The sequence below is a fragment of the Neopsephotus bourkii genome, unplaced genomic scaffold, assembly GCF_033783945.1.
Source record: "Neopsephotus bourkii isolate Nb327-2 ecotype Australia unplaced genomic scaffold, CSIRO-AGI_Nbou_v1 NB_36, whole genome shotgun sequence".
Classification (NCBI taxonomy): domain Eukaryota; kingdom Metazoa; phylum Chordata; class Aves; order Psittaciformes; family Psittacidae; genus Neopsephotus; species Neopsephotus bourkii.
Window position 1 is genome coordinate 702,204 of NW_026900553.1, and position 20,623 is coordinate 722,826.

A 20,623-nucleotide genomic window follows, 5' to 3' on the forward strand; every position below is an offset into this window, starting at 1 on the left:
ATCTATGATGTTGGAGACATTTCCTTTCTGTCAAACCAACACAGTAGTAAGGGTGCTTTTTCCACACGGAATACAAGACTATTGGCCCTGACTCTAAGAGAATTGGAATCAAAACCTCCCTGCCCTAACCATGATCTAAACCATCGGCCTAAGCGTTACTCTGGAACTTATTGCTCTTAACTGGCCTGTTCTAGCCATCTTACTCTGTGGAACATGACAGGGATTAGCAGAAAAGGAGAAATATACAGGAAAGAAGGGAGGAGAAACACACACAAAATATGAGACAGGATTTGTCGGTAACAGTACTTAGCTGGGAAGTGGAACACTGGACTCCAGGCTATATTCCAAAGAGTAATTAAGAACTTGCATACATGGACAGCAAACAGAAAATTAATACAAAACTAGATAGAATGTAAGTGAGGGAACATTATGGGGAATACGGGTTCAAATGAAGGAAGGAATTATATCCAAGTCTTTCACATTTGGACAAAGTACCCTAACTTCTATATAGATCCTTTCCTGATCCCTAGTACCTAAATCCACCCTCTTCAATTACGCTATTTTGCTTTTGTTAAAAAAAAAATGAATTCAGAAGCAGAGAAAAACTTTACTTTTGGGACCATTAAAATCACCATCACACCCAAATGATTTAAAAGAAAAAATTCTCTTGCCAAATTAAACAACTGTTTTTTTTTTTCCTCTCCAGAAACCATTTTGTTTTATCTAGATAAAGCTGACCTTTTCTATGGACATATTTAGAGGATAAGGTGATATGCAAGTTAGAAATGGAAGATTCAATAATTTCCAGCAGTCAGTCTAAAATGCCAGTACAAAGAAACAAATATAACTGGCACAACAGACACTGAAAATCTTTCCACTGAGATTAGTATGGCTTGTACTAGACTTTCTATAGGTCCCCTATAATCACCTCTTACCCCTGTATACTTTAACAGACATTAACTTTGCTGTGACCTTGCAGCCACGTACAACAATATCTGTTTTGTTTACAGAAAGGTTTATTTTAAAAGGCTTTTTTTTTTTGTTCAGTTTGCTTGGGGGATTTTATAAACTGTAGTGTCAAACTACTATTTAAATGCCCTGATAATACTTACAGTAAGAAGTTTGACACGTGAAAAATTGTTTGGGCACCAATCTAGAGTACATCAAAACAGCAGCAATAAGTCTGGCAACAAATCAGAATCCAATACAGTACTTGGCAAATGATGGCAAAAGTACCGCCAACATGTGATGCCCTCATTTTTAAGCCAAAGATAAATGTAGCTGATGTTTCTTGCCAAAACTAGTGTGCCCAAATACCATATGTGAGGTCAAGCAAGGATGCGGCAAATAATTCCCAATGATATTTTAGCAGTCTGCTTCTTTAAGAACCATCACGTATCAAGCCCAAAATGTCTGTTCCTACACTATTATTACAGCTCACCCAGGAAAATACATAAGTGTTATAGCTTTGAAAAGCAGCACTGACAACTGTTTTCATTTAATGATTATACTCAGGAGTGTAATATTCTCTCAGAAATGAATAAAGCATACCAGAATGGTGAAATTCATAAAAAAAATATTTTTTATTTAGTAAAATGAAGGTTAACAGATGAAGTAATTATATCTCACAAACTTACTCAAAGTTTTCTCTAAGCAGTAGAACAGTGCCCCTTTAACATAATCTGTTGCAAAAAAAAAATATTTGGGAAAAGTCAATGATGTTTCCCAGAAATTAGGTTTAAAGGCTAACTTCAAGGAATTGTTTTTTAAAGATTCGTGGTTCAGTAGGGATTTAACCAAATGTTAGTGCAGGAAAATGCAGGCATTGAGGGATCTGTAATGAAAAATTTAAATGAGATTTAGCTAATGATGCAAATCACCAGTTTCAGTGAGACAGCTTTGCAACACTTTGGCTTTAACTCAGAAAAGCTGCCCAAATAACCTGGGGGGAAAAAAAATAAAAACATTCCTGTTTCTTTCCTTCCCTAGTGATCCTCACATTCCTAAACCAGGCATGAGAATCTGTCATTACTTCCCCTTTGAAAGCATTCTACCCTTGAGGCACTATACTGCAAGATACCACTCAGCAGTCCTAAAGAAGCAGTTTGGAGGACTCCAGATAAGCACTGGAGCAGGGAAGGCAGTTAGGTAAGGGAAGGACAGATTATGGTTCAAACTTAGGTTGAACAGGAAATATGTTTCCTCATTACACATTTTTTTTTTTTATTATTTTGGGGGTTTTTAAGCCTTCTCTCATTTTTCTCCTCAAACCAGGAAAATTTAGTAAAACTGACTCCAATGCAAAACACTATAAATATGGTGCCAGCCTCTTGTAACAGAAAAATACTGAAACACATACCAAATTTGTTGCATGGGTGCTGCAACCCTGGTTGACAGTTTCCCAAGCTTCAGAAGACAGGGGAGAAGGAAGAAGAAGCAAGGCAGACTACTGGGATGAGAGTATTAGCCAAGCAACAAGTAGGTCAAAAGCAAGTGTATTTTAAGAATATTTGGGGGCAGATCACTATTTAGAAGAGATAAACATTCCTCCACTGACTTTACATAATCTGAACTCGAACATTTCAGAGTTATCCCTAACACCTGAATACAACCATTTTTCTTGTGTGAAGAAAAATGAAAATAACAACAGTCCTTTGCACAGAAGCTCTTTTTTTTTAACTAGTATTCATCACACTGCTCTAGTACCTCCTACCCCAGTCCCAATACCCACTGCTGGGCAAACGAATATACTGGACTCTGATACTGACTCTGGAGGTATGGGGTTTGTGCTGGGGTTTCAGTTTAGTGCCGGCTTTTGGGTGTGTTTGTTTTACTCTATACAATCAGCAGAATCTGGCCAAAAATTTGCCTTAAACCAGTTCAACCAGTTTCACATTATCTGAAGCAGCACAATTCATGAGAAAATACCTCCTACAGACGGGACAAATGTGCATTTGGATGCATATTCTTATTCAATTATTAGGACTTACTACAGTGACGTTAAAAAAAAATCTTAGCCAAGCAGAGCATAAAGTGAAAATAAATGATGGACTTCAGTTTTAACTGCATTTTCAGTGCTAGTTTCTCATGGAAGCAGTAAAAATGCCTCAGAAAAATCACAAGGGATGAAGCATGAAATTGCAGCATGCAGTTTTCTGAAGCAGGCACAAGAGCTTAACACACTGGAGCTAATTTCTGTGTCAATTTTCATTCCGCACAGATTATTGCTATTTTGCATAGCTGAAGCACCAATTCTATGCATGTATTTGGCAGTGTCATACATATCCAGTTTCCTTGAGCTTTCTGTAATACAAGGTGGCCACACACATTGCAGCTTCTCATTAAGTTTATCAGATTTAAGTTATTCTGTGAGCCTGTTTTTCACTAATTAAAAGGCTCAATCATTTTCAGTTGGATCTTTTTCTTCAGTCTAGTGAGCTTCTCAATAATATACAAATTTACGTACCACAAATATACACAGGAGTTCAACTATCAGCCTGGATTTCCTTGGGTTTTTTTTTACTTCACCACTGGGAAAAAAAAAATAAAAATCCCATTTTCCCTGCCTTCTGATAGTATTGGTTCCTTTACTGACCACTGAATTAAGAAGTTAATAATATAAACACCAGGATTCACCAGCATCACATGCTTGCAGTTGCTAAGCACAGTTTTTTTCTTCACCTTGTTAATGGAATATGGAGTCCACTTCTGAGGAAAGAGATTCTACTGACGTGTTTTTTGCAAACTTTGTGAAAAAGAAAATCCCACACTTTCTTCAAGATTTTGCTAAAATGGACTCAACACTTTTTCAGTATCAACAGATCTCCACAGGATTATTTTAAGATCAAAAATCAAAACATAACAGAAAGCAGACTGTTAATATGAAGTTTCAAGTAGTTAATTTCAAAAGGTTAATAGTTTCTTTCAAAACATTACGCAGCTAACTCAGCAGCATCGAGTATTCTAGTGTCATCTTGTTCTAAGAATGACAAAAACGCAAGAGCTCGCCCACTTTATAGTGGGTCATCTTGAGGTAAAATCCCTTAACATGAGGAATAAAAACCATTTCTACCTTTAAAGAATATTTGTGTGATAAATAGCTGAATTGTGTTCAATTTATTTCACTTTTTAATTGCTCTTATGAAACACGACATTCAAAGCCAGAAAAGTACTATAGCCATACATATGCTAATGGTGAAAGTAAGACTCTCTCAGAGTTTAAAACCTCAACCAGTTCATCTGGTGAAATCTCCAATTTTGGTTTGAATACAGCAGGCATATGCTTTCACTTGTTAATTACAGTTCTAAGCGCTTTCTTTCCTTTTATTCTTAAATGGCCTTCCTTTCTCTGCATATTGAGCCCTTTCTGTTCTCTTTAGTTATAATCAGCACGTTATCATAAGGCAGCCGTAATCCCTGAGCTATTCTCCATTTGTCTAGACTGCAGTCTTCTCCCTTGGCCAGTAAGTAAACAAGTTTGTCCCAGTACCATATTCGATGCTTTCCCAGCTCATGATTTGGTTGGTACACAGCATGGCACACTCACTCCCATGGTAAGAAACTAAGCAGGCAAAGGGCCAAGAGCTGACAGAGCACTGACTTGCTTCTTTTCACATCACCCACCTCATAGGTTGTTGCCCTAAATTGCTTACCATAAATGCTATCCACATATAAGAAAATAAACAAAATTCTAGATCCACAACAAAATACACACCATGCAGTTTGATGACTCTGAGCTTGGTCTTCAGGCAATTGCCTGAGATAACAGACTTGGGCCCCAATTAAACTATCATCATATACCATACATATCATATATCCTAGTGTCCTGGGTTTAGCAGTAGCAGTCATTTTTCTCTTGGTAGCTGGTGCAGTGCTGTGTTGTGACTTTCAGCTGGGAACAGAGCTGATAAAAATGATGTTTTGGTTTGGCCAAGGACTTTGTGAGCCTCATGCTCTGTCAGGGAGGAGGGGAAGCCGGGAGGAAGCAGAGACAGGACACCTGACCCAAACTGACCAAAGAGGTATTCCATACCACAGCACGTCATGGCCAGGAGGTAACTGGGGAGTTACCCGGAAAGGCTAGGTAGACTGCAGGGTTGGAGGAGGTATTGGTCGGTGCTTGGTCAGGCTGGGGGGGCGAGTTATCGGTCGGCTGGTGATGAGGTGTTGTATTCTCTTCCCTTGTTATTTCCTTTATCATTACTATTATTGGTGGTAGCAGTAGTGATTTGTGTTATACCTTAGTTACTAAACTGTTCTTATCTCAACCCATGGGAGTTGCATTTCTTTTTGATTCTTCTCTCCGTTCCCCTAGGAGTAGGGGGAGGGCAAGAAGGGGGGGAGTGGGTAACAAACTGTCTGTCTGGGTTTAAACCACGACACATAGAAGCCTTCCAATATCTGAAGGCGGCCTACAAGGGTGCTGGAGAAGGACTCTTAATCAGGGACTGTAGTGATAGAACAAGGGGTAATGGGCTTAAACTAAAACATGGGAAGTTTATGTTAGATATAAGGAAGAAGTTTTTTACTGTGAGGGTGGTGAGGCACTGGAACAGCTTGCCCAAAGACATGGTAAATGCTCCATCCCTGGCAGTGTTCAAGGCCAGGTTGGACAGAGCCTTAGGTGACATGGTCTGGGGCAAGGCATCCCTGCCTATGGCATGGGGGTTGGAACTAGATGATCATAAGGTCCTTTCCAACCCAAAACATCCTATGATTCTATGGTTCCATAGAAGAGGCCTACAAGAGTGGCAGTATCACAGTATGTTAGAGATTGGAAGGGACCTCAAAAGATCATCTAGTCCAATCCCCCTGCCGGAGCAGGAACACCTAGATAAGGTTACACAGGAACGTGTCCAGGCGGGTTTTGAATGTCTCCAGAGAAGGAGACTCCACAACCTCCCTGGGCAGCCTGTTCCAGTGTTCTGTCACCCTCACTGAGAAGATGTTTCTTCTCAAATTTAAGTGGAACCTCTTGTGTTCCAGTTTGTACCCATTGCCCCTTGTCCTATCGTTGTTTGCCACTGAGAAGAGCCTGGCTCCATCCTCGTGACACTCCCCCTTTATATATTTATATACACTAATAAGGTCACCCCTCAGTCTCCTCTTCTCCAAACTATAGAGACCCAGCTCCCTCAGTCTTTCCTCATAAGGGAGATGCTCCACTCCCTTAATCATCTTAGTTGCCCTGCGCTGGACTCTCTCCAGCAGGTCCCTGTCCTTCTTAAACTGAGGGGCCCAGAACTGGACACAATATTCCAGATGAGGTCTCACCAGGGCTGAGTAGAGAGGAAGGAGGACCTCTCTCGACCCACTAACCACCCCCCTTCTAATACACCCCAGGATGCCATTGGCCTTCTTGGCCACAAGGGCACGGTGTCGGCTCATGGTCACCTTGTCATCCACCAGGACCCCCAGGTCCCTCTTCCCTACACTGCTCTCTAACAGGTCGTTCCCCAATCTATACTGGAACCTGGGGTTGCTCCTGCCCAGATGCAGGACTCTACATTTGCGTATCCGAAGGTGGAGATAAAGCCATGCTCTTCTTCTCCTATTTGCAGTTCACAGGCAACGAACAAATATTCCAAAAAACAAAAAAAGTATTTTGCAGGCAACACTAGAGTATAGGGCAAAATCAACATTCTAATTCATGTTATTTGAAGACAGCAGGGACTGGTGTTGCATTTGCCCCTCTCTAAGGCATGAGAGGACTGGAAGATACAAAATACGTGGGTTTAGTTTGGTTTTTTTTGTTTTTTACTGGTTCAAAATAACTTCAGCTGAGTAACATGAACACATATTGATTAATGGAATCACATTTTGAAACCCCTCTTATTTTTTTATTTCAACAGGATCACTTATGGATTATGGAACAATTCTTCAGCTTAAGTGCCCACTTATCTCATTTACAGCATTAGGCAATGCGTGGTAGCCATCACAAGCTTGTAACTACTGCAAAGTTCCCGATACACAAGACAGAGGTCTGAAGAGTGCCATTCTACTGTGGATGTTGGTAGTCTATGCTGCATCTTTCTCTCAGATCTTGCATACAATCTCTTATTATGATCAGACTTACAATCGAAACCACAAAAACAGTAGTCCTGATACCATTGAAATTCTGCCCAAATACACCTGAGCTGCAAAACACTAGCTTTGATTTCTTTCTGAAGAGGGTGGAAATATAGCTAGATTATATTGCTGGATTTTTCACCCATTGATAAAGACAGTGCTAGTAAATTTGAGCTCATATTAATGTTTTGATCACAATTTCATCCCTTTAAATGCAGTTTTACCCCCTTCAGTGAAGCAGAAAATCAGAAATACTCTGTAATACAATACAGCTCATTTTTCACAGTGTCAACAGTTAGCCTCAGGAAAGCAAAGACCATCTAGCTAAGTAGTCTGCAAAATGATAACACTGAAAGTTCCAAAGGCTTTAAAAAAAATCAGCAAGCACCTTGTTATTGTAAAGGTTCTTTGTATTCTGAAAAACAGCATACTGTTACAATGGACAGGCTGTTACAACTCTGCCAAGCAGAAGCAGATGTGGCAGGTAAGCCTTCCAATTAAAGACAAATTTCTTGGTATGAAGTCAGAATATATTAAGTGCAATTTGCTCTACTTAAACATTTGCCACTAGAAAGTGTTCAAATAGCATGCACAGAAGTCTCACAAACATTGGGTTCTCAAGGAACAACTCAATTTTAAGAACTGATGTTAATCAGTTCACAAAGAACAAACTTTCTTCAGCTTCCATTATTCCCAACACATTAAACCTTGAAACAAGACTGAGTAATTGTTCACCTACTAGAAGAACAACAGAATATCATGAACGTCACCATTTCATGACACCTACCATAAGAAAATTATGTTATTACTAAGAAAATATAGCACCTTGTGATCCATTACCTTTACTTAGCTTTAAATTTCTCTAACCTATATCTAGGTTAAAATAAAACATTTAAGGAAAGTAAGTCAAGTGTTACAAACTGTTATCTCACTACTTCTCTAATGAAACAAAGATTTGCAAAGACATTTTCAGGAGTGTCTAGAAGTACTCTCTCTTCTGCTCTTGTCCAAAAAAACGATAAGGAGAACATGCTTTAATATCCCACTCCCAGCAATGGTAGATGGTGACAAAACTATTCAATCTGTGACAGACAGGACAAATCCCTGTTCACTGATCATAATACTGTTAATTAGATGTGCTTCTTATGAAGCACTAACACAAGCTCAGCACACGAGCTGACAATAAGCTAGCTTAAAACATTTTTTCTAAGAAGTTTATTATTAAATCAAATAATAAAATTAATTTCCAATTACTCATACAGCTATATATCACATATTAAAAAAGGTATTAAAGTAACATGATCTAGCCACCTGTTACCACACACAGGAATATCTACACTCAGGAATATCCACATTAAGTACAGACTTCAGATGGAAAAAACAGGCCTGTTAATGTGGGGTTTTAGTTCCTTAAACTATTCTTTTTTGTTTTTCTTTAAAAACAACAACAATAAAAACCCCTACATATATTTTTCCTTAAGTGAGTATACACCTGTATTTTCAATTTGGTTTTATTCTTTCCTTTTTCATACTCCACAATCCTACAAAATAACAGTAGGAGAATTCTCATAAGTCACCTGACAAAGATCTTTGACAAACCATTAAGGATTCTGTAAAGTAGGTAGAGTCTGAAATTGAACTCGAACTCTATGAAATACGTACATTAGACAAGGTGTTCATATGAATAGCCTTTTACCTGGAACTTTTAAAGCTGTAGGCACCTATATATGCAAATCAAAGTTTAGGAAGTATCTCAAGATAAAAGGCTTATGAGAAATTACGTGTCAAGAGCCTGGACAGGGAATACAAAAGTAAAAATACATAAATCCCAGGTATCTGTGTGAGCTTCTAGAATGTCACCTTCTCACTAGAGTAGTCTGAGTGTTTTTTTCATTAGATGCAATTACCATTTTATCAACAGGCCTCTTTGTAAACACCAGAAATACTGCAAAATACAAGAAATTCATAACAAAAATAACATTACAGGATGTAACATGGACTTTCCTCAATTAAATTCAATGTTTTTAAACTCCCAAAGTATACATAAGCTCCTTCTCTTTCAAGAACAGCAAAAGCACAGATCTTATAGGTACTCACCACCGTCTTCAACCATGAAATGAAAAATGTCACTGGTGGCATTGTCATCCCCTCGTAAAACATAGCATATCTTCATGTCATCAATATCAGCTAGAAAGCGTGAGGAAAAAACAGATTTTATTCTAAATGTTGAAGGCATGAAATTGTTTTTATTTAAAAAAGAAAAAAAAAAGAAAGACGTATTAAATTGTTTATCTTCAACAGAGAGAAGTCAAGATTCTGCAGCAGAGCTCAGGAATTTCAGTATTAACAGTGTTGAAGTTTTACAGATAGCATTTGTTCTCCCTCCCTTTACTTCCCCCTCCCCAGTGCCCTCTTTCATGATGTATTTACAAAAACAATTGAAAGGAAGTGTAAAAACGTGGGCTCAACAGTCAGAACTATGTCATGTTTTTAGTGATGTATTTTCGTAGAGGCGTATGTCCTCTAAGATACTGATCCTGTCATTCTTCATCCTGAGTAGTACTGTAGAGATCACATAAAAGCTGTGGCTGAAACAGGAGCAAATCCCAGGGTATTTTCTATGTGAAGTTCTACCCTCCATTCACGAGGCAAGACAAATTAGTTCACACTCACACCACCCTACTTCTCCACCCCCAAACTAGATTACTTCTGGCATGTTTTCTACCCGTAGGATAGGATATCTTTACACATTCTGCAGAAGAGAGATCTCAGTCTCTTTAGTCCCCCACAAAAATGCCCTCTCCATCAGACCATCCCTCCTATCAGCATGTTTTCAAAGGATATGGCATATAATCTATATGAACTGCCATAAGAAGTGCTCAGACACAGTGATTGGCTGGTTTAGGAATTCAAACAGATGCAATGTAAGTAGATAGATAAGACTTCAGTAAGAAGCAATTCAATGCACAACTTTGAATCATCAGTTGCAATAAAAAAGTATGTAAAAGGTAAAAATGTATTTCTTAATATTGTGCTTTCTGGTTTCCTTGAACAGTGATAAGAAACATGTAATACATAAAAACTACTTTTTGACATTTTCTTTGAAAGACTGCTGTTGGAAAATCCATGTCTGATAGTTTTTTAAGAAAAAGTGTTATAAATTAATAGCATTAAAGTGGAAGTCAAGTACCACTCAAGTTCTCCTCTCATGTTAGGGCATATGCATTAGTAAAAAATAGCTAAAAGCACTTTTGTCAGAGCTCCTCAAAATCTTGAGTTCCAAAAGTAGCCAGACATCTTCCAGGGCAAACAAGTTAAGAGCATTATCAGCAAATATATGTCACTGAAGAATCTCTTCCATAAATGTTTCAGTTAAAGATCAAAAATTCACAGGGCTATAAAGAGGATGCAAACAAATACCTCTTCATGTCAGCCGAGCAAATCAGCTCTGCTGATGAGGGCAGCCTTCTCAAAATCCATGGTTCCAATACATATAAAGATATATTGGCTCAACACTCTTGAGCCAGTGTTTGGCAGACCAGGACCACCACATCAGAAAAAGCCACTTGACATCCAAACTAAATTTAGTCAAAAGAATTTCAAAGGAATTACCTGTTTTCTGTTCACTAAGAACACGCTCACAGTCACTTGAGCAATTCTATGCTTTCCTTCCACGGTTGATTTGGGTTATACAAGAGCTATTAGAGCTTGCCTAGTTGTAAGCACAATTCATTGCTGTACAACTACAGTGCCTGCTAAATATTGATGAGATACTGAAATTCTCCAGCATAATTTTGAAATGCACCCAACATAATTCCTATTAAAAAAATAATTATCTCCGCTAGATCAAGGCACTGATTTCCTGTTTGAAAAACATGCAAAACTGAAGTGGTTATTAAAGGTTACATATATTCTTTAAGAAACAAATGCACTTTGCAGCATAATTCACTCATCTCCCTGAAAACAACTGCCTGAAAAACAAGGTAAAAAGTATTATCAAAGTGAATGCTGAATAAAATCACTGCTTGCAAAGTTTTGCATATTTGGTTGAAGCAGCCATTTAGATATTTCTGGCCTCAGGAGACTACATGAGCGCTGAGACATTGACCAAGCTGTATTATTGCCAAGGCAAAGCCTTACTCGCCACTATTTCTTCCCGGCTCCTCAGAACACCTGCACAGCTCTGGGATGTGACCTGGCCCTTACTCACAAATTTACCCGCATGGGACCAGGGAGTCACAAAACAGTGCTCAGCAGTCCATCACACTTTGTACATTCAAAACATCATACAAACATCAGCTATCTGTTATATACCACTAAATTCCCAAACGTGAAAGACTTGCCAGTTCCTTAGCAGACTCTCTTCACTTTTAAACAAATTAGCTAATCTTAATGGATATCTGCTATGAACAAATTCCAGCCCTGACTTGCAGAGACAATGGCAGTACAATTATGCATAGACAATATCCTTTGTATGTTTGCTTTGTTCTAGGACAGCATTAGACAAGAAATTACCATGTGGCAAGCATTTTTCTTTAAGCTTTCTCTGCATTTACTATTACTAACTACTAAATATAAAGCACAAATAAATAATAATTAAAACTGCTGCTTTCAGATGTAACATGAAGTGACAGATAGGAATTGAATAATCTCAGGAATTGCTTAACATATTTAAGAGTATTTTATTTTGTTACTGTCATTTGCCTGACTCTTTCTCATTCAGATTATTTAAGAATTAAATAAAAATAAATAAAAAGCACCAACCATTTGAAGTATTTGGGGTCCTTTTATCAAGAAGTTAACTCCTCCACACTCTAATACCCCCTTTGACCAATCTCAATTAACTCTATGAGCTTCAGAAGCAAAAGATTTCCTACTGTATTTGTGGCAGAAGTATTTAATGCATGCTAATTAGGAAGACCCAGGCTGATTGCTCCTGAACAAATTACACAAAAAAAATCTCATGGACGTACTATATTCTGCACAACCACATTTTGACTGGAGGCTTTCAGCTCATCTTGCAAATCTAGGATGACTTCCTTCCTAGCACTTGATAATGTTTTGTGGACAGATACTGAAAAGCAATCTCAAGCATAAAGCAGAAAGCTGTTTACTAAACAATCACTCTGCCCTCTCTTTCCACTGCAGGCAATCTGAAAAACCAGACTGCTCAACCTGCTTGCACACAATGGATCTTATTTCATCAATGTTAACCTAATTCAAAGTGATCAGGCTGCCTGTTCATACAACCACAAGCCCAAACCCAGGGAATGTGAGATGGAAATGTATTAGGATGGACTTCACCAGCTATTGAGTAGCTTTCAAAATTCATCTGCATGTGACCCTTAACAGCCTCATCCAACTCCAAAGTTGCCCAGTTTTGAGTAGGGGTTGGACCAAGTGACTTCCAGAGGTCCCTTCCAATGTAAATTGGAGAACTATAACAATGTTTATGAAACCAGAACTGTTCGGCATTTTGTAAGAGGTTGCCCCACCTTGCAGGATAAGACCCCTAAAAACTTGGGAGATCAAACCAAAAAAAGCAAGTGTGTAACAGCAGGTCCTAATATAGGTGCATCCCAAAATCAAAACTATTAATCATGACTGGCTACAAAATCTGATTTATATGCAGTGGATGTAAGCGGATGAGTATCATTAAGGATATCATGAAAAACGGTCTTGTTCACTTCTGCCTTAAATGTTAGATAATTATTTGTCTTAGTATAGCATAAGCATGAAATACACATAAATTCATAAATCTTGGATTTGACAGTGCTTTGCACATTTAATGGTGCTCAGCCACAAGGTGAGGGAGAACAGTGGACTACGCAGAGTTCTGAGTATGAAGCTTGGTCTATGTAAGACCTCTGCATCTCACATTACTTCTCAAAATTGCAGCCTTCTAGATTTAGACAAGAATTTTTGTCTTCATGCCCCTCATAGCCTCTCTCGTACCCAAAGCAGCTACAGACAAGAGGGCATCTGAGGAAAAAGGAAGACACTGCCCTTTCAATCCATGACTTTCACTTCCAGTAAATTCTCTTTCCTTCAACAGATGTATGATCCCTGTGTGAGCCTGATGCTTTCTGCTTTTCATGAAGCCTTTCCAGACACCATTTTTCCCCTCAAGTGTTTAGCCCTTCATTTATAAGACATTTTTCTGTGTTTGCTTCATAAAATACAAACCATCATAAAAAGTATTCAGGAAGTTGAAGACAGATTTCACAGAAATAACACAGATGCTCAGGAGGTATTTGCTCTTAGAGACCAAAGGACAAAATTACTGAAGAAATGTGTATTTCTTCAAAACACTCTTCAACTCAGCACTATTTAGAATGCTAGTGCCAGTACTGTCAGAGGACCTGTGAAGCTGTATCACTTTATGGAGATCCTCACTAGCTTTCAAACCATTCCTTTTCTAAGGGTTGCAAGCTTCCCACCCAGCTAAGGCATACCCAGGATATTAAGACACCCTGTGCAGAGACCAACGAGCCTAACACATAGTCAGACTGCCAACTGAAAGCCTCAGTGGTGCCACACGGCAAAAAAGAGAATGGAACATGTACCTCTACTGAGTGACCCCTTTCAAAAAAAAAAAAAAAAAAAAAAAAGGAATATCACTGTGCTATGCAGTGGTCTCCTTTCAAGCACCATCCACTCAATAATTCTACATCCTCCAATGTAAGAGAAAACCCACTGAAAAAGTGATAATCTGCTTATTTGCTCACTCCCATTCTCTTCTGTTTTTCACATATTCTGATAACAATCTTAATACTACTTGCAGTTCGCTACTGAAGCCTTACACTTAAGGAACTTTGATGGTTCCAAAAGTTTAGACATGGTTTGGTCCGTTCTCATCCTCTTCATAGCATTAGCACTGCAAAACTTACAGCAGTCCAGCCATTCAGAAGATCGTCATGCCTGTTTGCAAGATTTGGTATATCTGACAAGGACATCACTACAGCCAAGCCTGTAACATGGAATACATACTGGTATGGGCTCTGTAAAATAAAATACAGCCAACTACAAGTATTCATCTCCAGCCTTACCACCTACACAGCCCAGCCTGTCTGGGAACCTTTAGCTTTGAGTCCTCATACTGTTCTGCTGTTTGTTCTCTTCACAGCTGCAGAAGCCTCCAAGAAACCTTATTTCACTATTAATCAACCTGCTATTAACTTATTGCAAAGTAACATGGAAAATTCTCTGGAGAATAGCTAATGTTCTCTTTTCAATTAAAGTTACATTATAGCCTTGTGTTGAGGCTTTATTTTAGAACATACAGCACATGTGGTTTTCATCCTATTTATACCACTATTTTAGTTCCATATACAAAGGAGCACTGATATAAATTTAAAACATTTACATTACCTTTTAATTTACCACAAACACTTTGTGGTTAAGTTTGTGTAATTAAGTCAACAAATGCACTTGTAATACATTATTTCCCCATGTTTGGGAAGTGATTTTGCTTTTACAGTTAACTGCATTCAGACTGTACAGTAACTGATATCCTTGCTGTGGTATGACCATTAGTTAATAATAACTTGGCCATTCCCGTCGCATTTCCTAAATAAAACTGTTTAAACAAGGCACACAGACTAAAGATCTAAAACCACATGCAGCCAAATTCTGTTATCCAAAATTCTATCATTGATAAAAAGTCTAAACCACAGTTGTTTGGGCTGTAAGCTCTCCTAAAAAAGATGCTCCTTTATTTGATGTTTATCCAGCAGACACTCTTTCCTGTTTAATGCTGTCACAGATACACTAACGAATAAACAGAATTGAAAAATAATAAAGCCATTATAAATAAGCTCACTATTGAAAAGTTTTTCCCATCAATTATTACAGAGTTTAGCATGAAAAATAGCATTTCCAGCAATCTATAGAAAGCATGGAGTATTATAATACCTTGGGTGAACTGCCTGATGCTATGATTGCCTTTCCCCAGATGGATCAGGAAGCCATGGCGTGGACCCTCTGTGATTCTGATCTTCAGAGTAACATGTAAACTGTCCCTGTCTTCCACTTTGAGCACCTTGTTGGTAATCAGAAACCCGATGTGACCTGTGGCTAGAGCACGGAGAGTCTGAGCACCCTTATTTATTACAATTTGCGGTACACTGTTGTCCACAGCCATTATTCGAATCTTCATAGTCTGCGGTTTCCTTGTTTCAAACACAGTGTTGGGGAAGACGTAGAAATCAGTATGAGTGCCATCTGTAACAGTGAAAGAGAAGCTATCCTCAACTGATTCTGTGCCATCATGTTTGTAGCTGATTAGATTTTCGTTTAGATCTTGCTTAGTGAAGCTGGTGACGGGTTTGGAGTTATTGAACATGATCTGACCATGAACTGGTATTTGAGTGATGATAAATTTTAGCAATGCATCAGGTGTATCTCTGTCTTCTGCAGTGAGCTCAAATGGGGTTATCAGTTTGCATTCATTTTCACTCACCACCAGGTTGTTGATTGTGATGACAGGTTTCTTATTGTCCACATCGCTGATAGAAATCCTGAAAGTACGAAATACAGGGTTATAGCCATCAGTCACCTCAAACTCAAAGCTGTCCATTTTCACCTCATCTTCTGAAGTGTGAATGTAATAGATTTTATTGCCTGCTAATAAGAGTTGAGTAAAAGTTGAGATGGGTACCCCAGGCTGATCTGTGCATTCAAGATGACCACGAACAGGTGCCCTGGTAATAGTGAAAACTAAGTTCTCATCCGGACTATTCAGGTCACTGGTGCTAAGCAAATCAGTAGTTAGGGTTACCTTCCCTCCTTCTTTCAAAGAAACCCCTTTGCTGATTACATCTGGGAAGACAATATCAATGCTACCTATCGTGACATAAAAGTAGCGGTCAATGAGTGGATTTATTCCATCTGTCACATCAAACTTGATAAGATCACGAACTCCTCCTTGGCCAAAATGCGTATATTGAATTAAGTTTCTATCCACATCATCTTGGGTGAAATTCATCCCCAGGGTGATATTCTCAACTCCACCTGAAGGCTTGATTTTCTGCAGGAGGCCTTGTCCTGGCCCATATCTTATAATGTATGTCAAGGTTTTGTCTTCAGAATCCAGGTCAGTAGCCTTCAATATTCTGTTATGAATAGTTCTAGTTTCTCCTATTTCAATCTCTAAACCATCATTGATGGCCATTCTGGGTGTCTCATCATCTACAGGAATAATCATGATGAGTACTGTTTTCCTAATAGTATGTTTACCATCTGTGAGTGTCACCTCAAAACTGTCCTCCTTTGTCTCAGAGTCATCATGTTCATAGAGTATGTTGGAGCTCTCTGTTATCTGATCCAACATGAAGCTCTCCACTAGGACAGTTCCATTCACCAGCTGGTTCACAATGTGGCCATGCCTAGGAAGCCTGATGACTGTAAACATTAATTCATCAGCAGGGATGTCTGCATCAGCTGCATTGAGAATAGGAGTATCAACAACCAGGCTCATGCCTTCCATCACAACAAACTCTCGCACAAAGATTTCAGGCTCTTCATCATTGACTGGCACAATTAGAATGGGGAAAAAATGCTTTGGGGAAAAGTTAATGCCATCAGAACAGCGAAAAGCAAATCTGTCTTCAACAGGCTCAACACCCTTATGTATACTTTGGACATAAAAAATATGACCTTGACGGAGGTCTTTCAGGGTAAAAGCACTTATAGCTACACCTGCTCTGGATTTTTCAGATCCTGGGGCTGGAGATATGTTCTCTACATACCCAGATGCAGACTGAGCAACAATGGTGCAAAGTATATCATCATTAGGAGTATCCACATCTTCAGCCCTGAGGTGAGCAGGAGTAATGACCTGTCTGTCACCTTCTGTTACCATGAACTGCTCTCCTACAAAAACCTCTGGGGCTTGAGTGTCAACAGGAAGAATGGTCACCAAGACTGAAACTCCTTGAACAACATTGCCCCTGACATTCCACTCCTCAGACAGGTCAGACAAGGTAAGATTGAAGGTATCTACTTTGGGCAAAAGGCCTATTTCACCACCAGTGTGAGCATATACCACACCACCATCCAGCAGATCTCTCTGGGAAAATCTCTCTGCAGGTACTCCTTGGACCAGGATGTTTCCATGCTGAGGAGGATCCTCTACAATGAAAGTCAACATTAGATCATCTGTATCCTCATCTGTGCCCTGAATGACATTAGCAGTGATTTCTACAGCACCATTCTCCAGCACATCCAGGTAGGAACCAAGAGTGCCTGGGGGCAACCGTAGCGTAGGAACCTCATCATCAACTGGGTGCACGTTCATTTTCAGTGTGATGGGCACAAAATGAACCCCATCACTCACATCAAGCCTACAGGTATCACTGTTGGTCTCAGCTCCACCGTGCACATACACCACCCTCCCTTGTCTGATATCATCCAGGCCAAAGACACCTCCTGGAATCAAGCTGTATCCAGAAAGTTGCAACTGGCCATAACGGGGAGCCTGGGTCAGGATAAATCTGAGATGGGTAAGTTCAGTGTCGGTGTCACTGGCATTCAGCTCAGTTGGACTAAGGACATGGCTGCCTCCCTCAGGCAAAGTGAAGCCAGTATTAGTGATTTCAGGAGGCTGGTTATCCACAGGTTGCAGATAGATGGTGAAAGTCCCTTCAGCTGCATTGCCAGCTGCATCTTGCACTTGATACTGAAACTGAATCAAATGAGGAGCCACCCCCAGTTCTTCCTGTGGGGGACGGTACGAGATCTTGTGATGATTGATCTGGGCTTGGGTAAAGTGGGTAACTTCCACAGAGTGATCTTCAGTCAGCACAAGGGCTCCAAGGCGGGCTCCATATGCATCTGGCAGATGGTTAGTGTCAGTGGGGGGCTGAGTTATTGTGTACTGGAGCTCACGATCCCCTGAATCCTGATCTGTGTAACACAAGTGCTTCCTCTGCAGTGGGGTCACCTGCTGCTCTGCAACTATTAAGTGCAGGCTGCTGCTGCTATGCAGTTCAGGGGCTAATCTGTCTATGGGATGAACCCGCACCACAAAAGTCTGTGGCCCAGAGCGGTTGGGTGGGTCATTGTCATCCTGGACTCTAAATACAAACTGGTCCAACACAACCCCAGGGCCAGGGCTGTGAGGCCCCAAGTGGTGGTAATAGAGACGCCCTTCAGTAATGTCCTGCTGCAGCCACTCTCTCACTGTCTTTTCATAGATTATAGAGCTCCCCCCTAAACCTGGCACCCTCCTCCAAGAAAATCCCTCATCTTCTTCCTCCTCTTCCCAGCCAGGAGGTGGGTATGCTTGACGGAGGAGAAGCTGCCCTGCAGTGGGGCCAGACTCCACTGTGAAGAGCAGGATGGCATCCTGAGAGTCAATGTCAGTGGCACTAAGGGCACGGGTGGTGATGGGCACTGTTTCACCCTCAGCCATGGCCAGCCCTGTGTTAGCATTGAGTAGGGGTGGCTGGTCATCAGTGGGCACCAGGGTAATAGGGAAAAGGAACTCAACACGATGGCGAGATCCACCATCCTCCAGCCGCAGCACCAAGTTGTCACTGAGTGGAGACTCGCTGCCGTCATGCTGGTAAATGACCTGGCCTGCTGCCAGCTCAGCCACTGTGAAGTGCTTACGAGGGTCTCCAGGTGCTGCAGTGTCCTCCAGGAGAGTGAGGTGGCCATGCCTCAGCCCTGCCACCACACTCACCCGCACCTGCTCAAGGTCATCTTCATCACTGATCACCAAATTTGGGTTTGGACCAGGGCCTGAAAGAGGCCGTGACTGCCCCTCATAGAGCACAAGGCCAGTGTTGCGGGTCACCACAGGTGCCAGGGTGTTCATGGGCTTCACCACAATCACAAAGGTGAAGGGCTCTGAGGCAGCACCCTCTGGGTCCAATACCTCCAGCTCAAGCTCAAAGAGCCGTTCCCGATCTGAGTCCTCCATGGGGGGCTGGTAGGCAATGCGTAGCTCCCTCACATCTCTCTGACTGAAAGAAAAAACTGGCAAGCTTCGGTCATCTGTGCTGACCATGTGGCCCTGGCCAGGGCCAAAGGGAGAGGTGATGTTGAAGATCAGCAGGTCTGGTGGTGACTCAGTATCCTCAGCTGCCAGCATGTCGGGTGTGAGTGCAGTAAGGACAAACTGGTCAACCTCCATCATGAGCATGGCAAAGAAGCTGGGTTTGGGGGCCACATTCTCAGTCCCGGCCCGGATCCGCACCAGCACCTGGAAGTACTCACGCTTCAGCAGTGCCCCACCACCTGCCGCCTCCCGCAGCTCTGCCACCAGCGGCACCAGGTCACGGTTGGGAGAGCCGCCAGCTGCCGTGTGGCGGTAACGCAGCCCCAGGCGCAGGAACTCCTCGCAGTCCCACATTGAGGCGGGAACGGGGCCACCCGCCGCCGGTTCTTCACCCGCGGCGGCCGCCGCCGGAGGAACCTCCGCCTGGGGGTAGTTGAGGATCTCTCCGTAGCGGGGCAGCCCGGCCATCGGCGGCAGCAGGCCCACCCGGCAGCGCTGCCGGCCCGGCTCGAAGGCGAACTCCAGGGTGCGGGCGTCCAGCGGGTTGCTGGTGCCCCGCAGGCGCTCTACGGTGAGGGGCAGGTTGCGGGTGACGATCTCCAGCTGGGTGAAGAGCACTTCCACCTCCAGCACCAGGGGCAGCACCAGGGCGCGGCTCGGCGAATCGTAGCGCAACTGCAGGCGGACGCGGTCTCGCGCGGGGCTGCGGCCGCCCAGGTGGGAGTACTGTACCTCACGGGCCCCGAAGTCGCAGGGGAAGCGCCGGGGGCTCAGCCGGCCCGGGCGCTGCCACAGCGGGTCCTCGTCCAGCACGGTGAGGTGGCACCGGTCACCTGGCTGCACCTGCAGCACCAGGTCCCGCGTAGGGTCCAACCAGGCAGAGCGGCCCAGGGGCACCCGCAGCCCGCGGTTGGCCACCACGACGGGGTCCGCCTCCGGCTCCCAGGGCAAGGCGACTGCGGCACTGCCTGGCGGCGGCTCCGACAACCCGACCCAGACGCAGCTGGTCAGCAGCAGCAAGCCGGCCAGCAGCCCCCGCGGGGCGGCGGAGAGAGCCTGCATCATCGTTGCGGGTACAGCGAACCGCTGGGAGCTCCCAAGGGTGCCGAGTCGCAGCCCTGCTCCCGCCACCGGCGCAGGGAGCCCACAAACACTCCCGTCACGCACACGCGCCGTTCTGAGTGGAGCGCGCTCCGCTCAGGAGGGGAGCCCAGCGAGCTGCGAAGACCCGCCCTGCGCCTACAAGCTACCAATAGGCAGCCGCAGAGGGCGAGCCCGCCAGACACGATTAGACAGAACTGCTTGCCAATCTTGCAAGCTACACCGGGACAGCCTCCTCGTCTCTGCCATGGCCCTCAGCAGGTTGCTGAGGAGAGGGTGCTAGGAGCGCGGTGGGCAGAGCTCTGGCTGTGCGGGAGTGGGGAGAGAGGGGAAGCGGGAGGCGCGATCGCTTTGCCGCCAGCCACCGCGGGCTCCGTGCTTTGAGGAGGACGGTACTGCTTGCCCACAGCGGAGAAGCACACCTCTGCCGAAAGCGGGAGCGCTCCGCCG

General features: G+C 42.5%; 1 protein-coding gene across 4 annotated transcripts in view; it reads right to left on the bottom strand.

Annotated features, from left to right (window-relative positions):
* Positions 1–20,170, bottom strand: part of FREM2 (FRAS1 related extracellular matrix 2) — a 136,715-nt gene extending 116,545 nt beyond the window's left edge. For all 4 annotated transcript variants that reach the window (XM_061345079.1, XM_061345088.1, XM_061345098.1 and 1 more), the window contains exons 1-2: positions 14,983–20,170; positions 9,166–9,255 (exon numbers count right to left, since the gene is read on the bottom strand). In XM_061345079.1, the coding sequence (XP_061201063.1) occupies positions 9,166–9,255; positions 14,983–20,137 (5,245 nt within the window). In that variant the 5' untranslated portion in view covers positions 20,138–20,170. The remainder of the gene's footprint in view (positions 1–9,165; positions 9,256–14,982) is intronic.
* Positions 20,171–20,623: the final 453 nt, after the last annotated feature.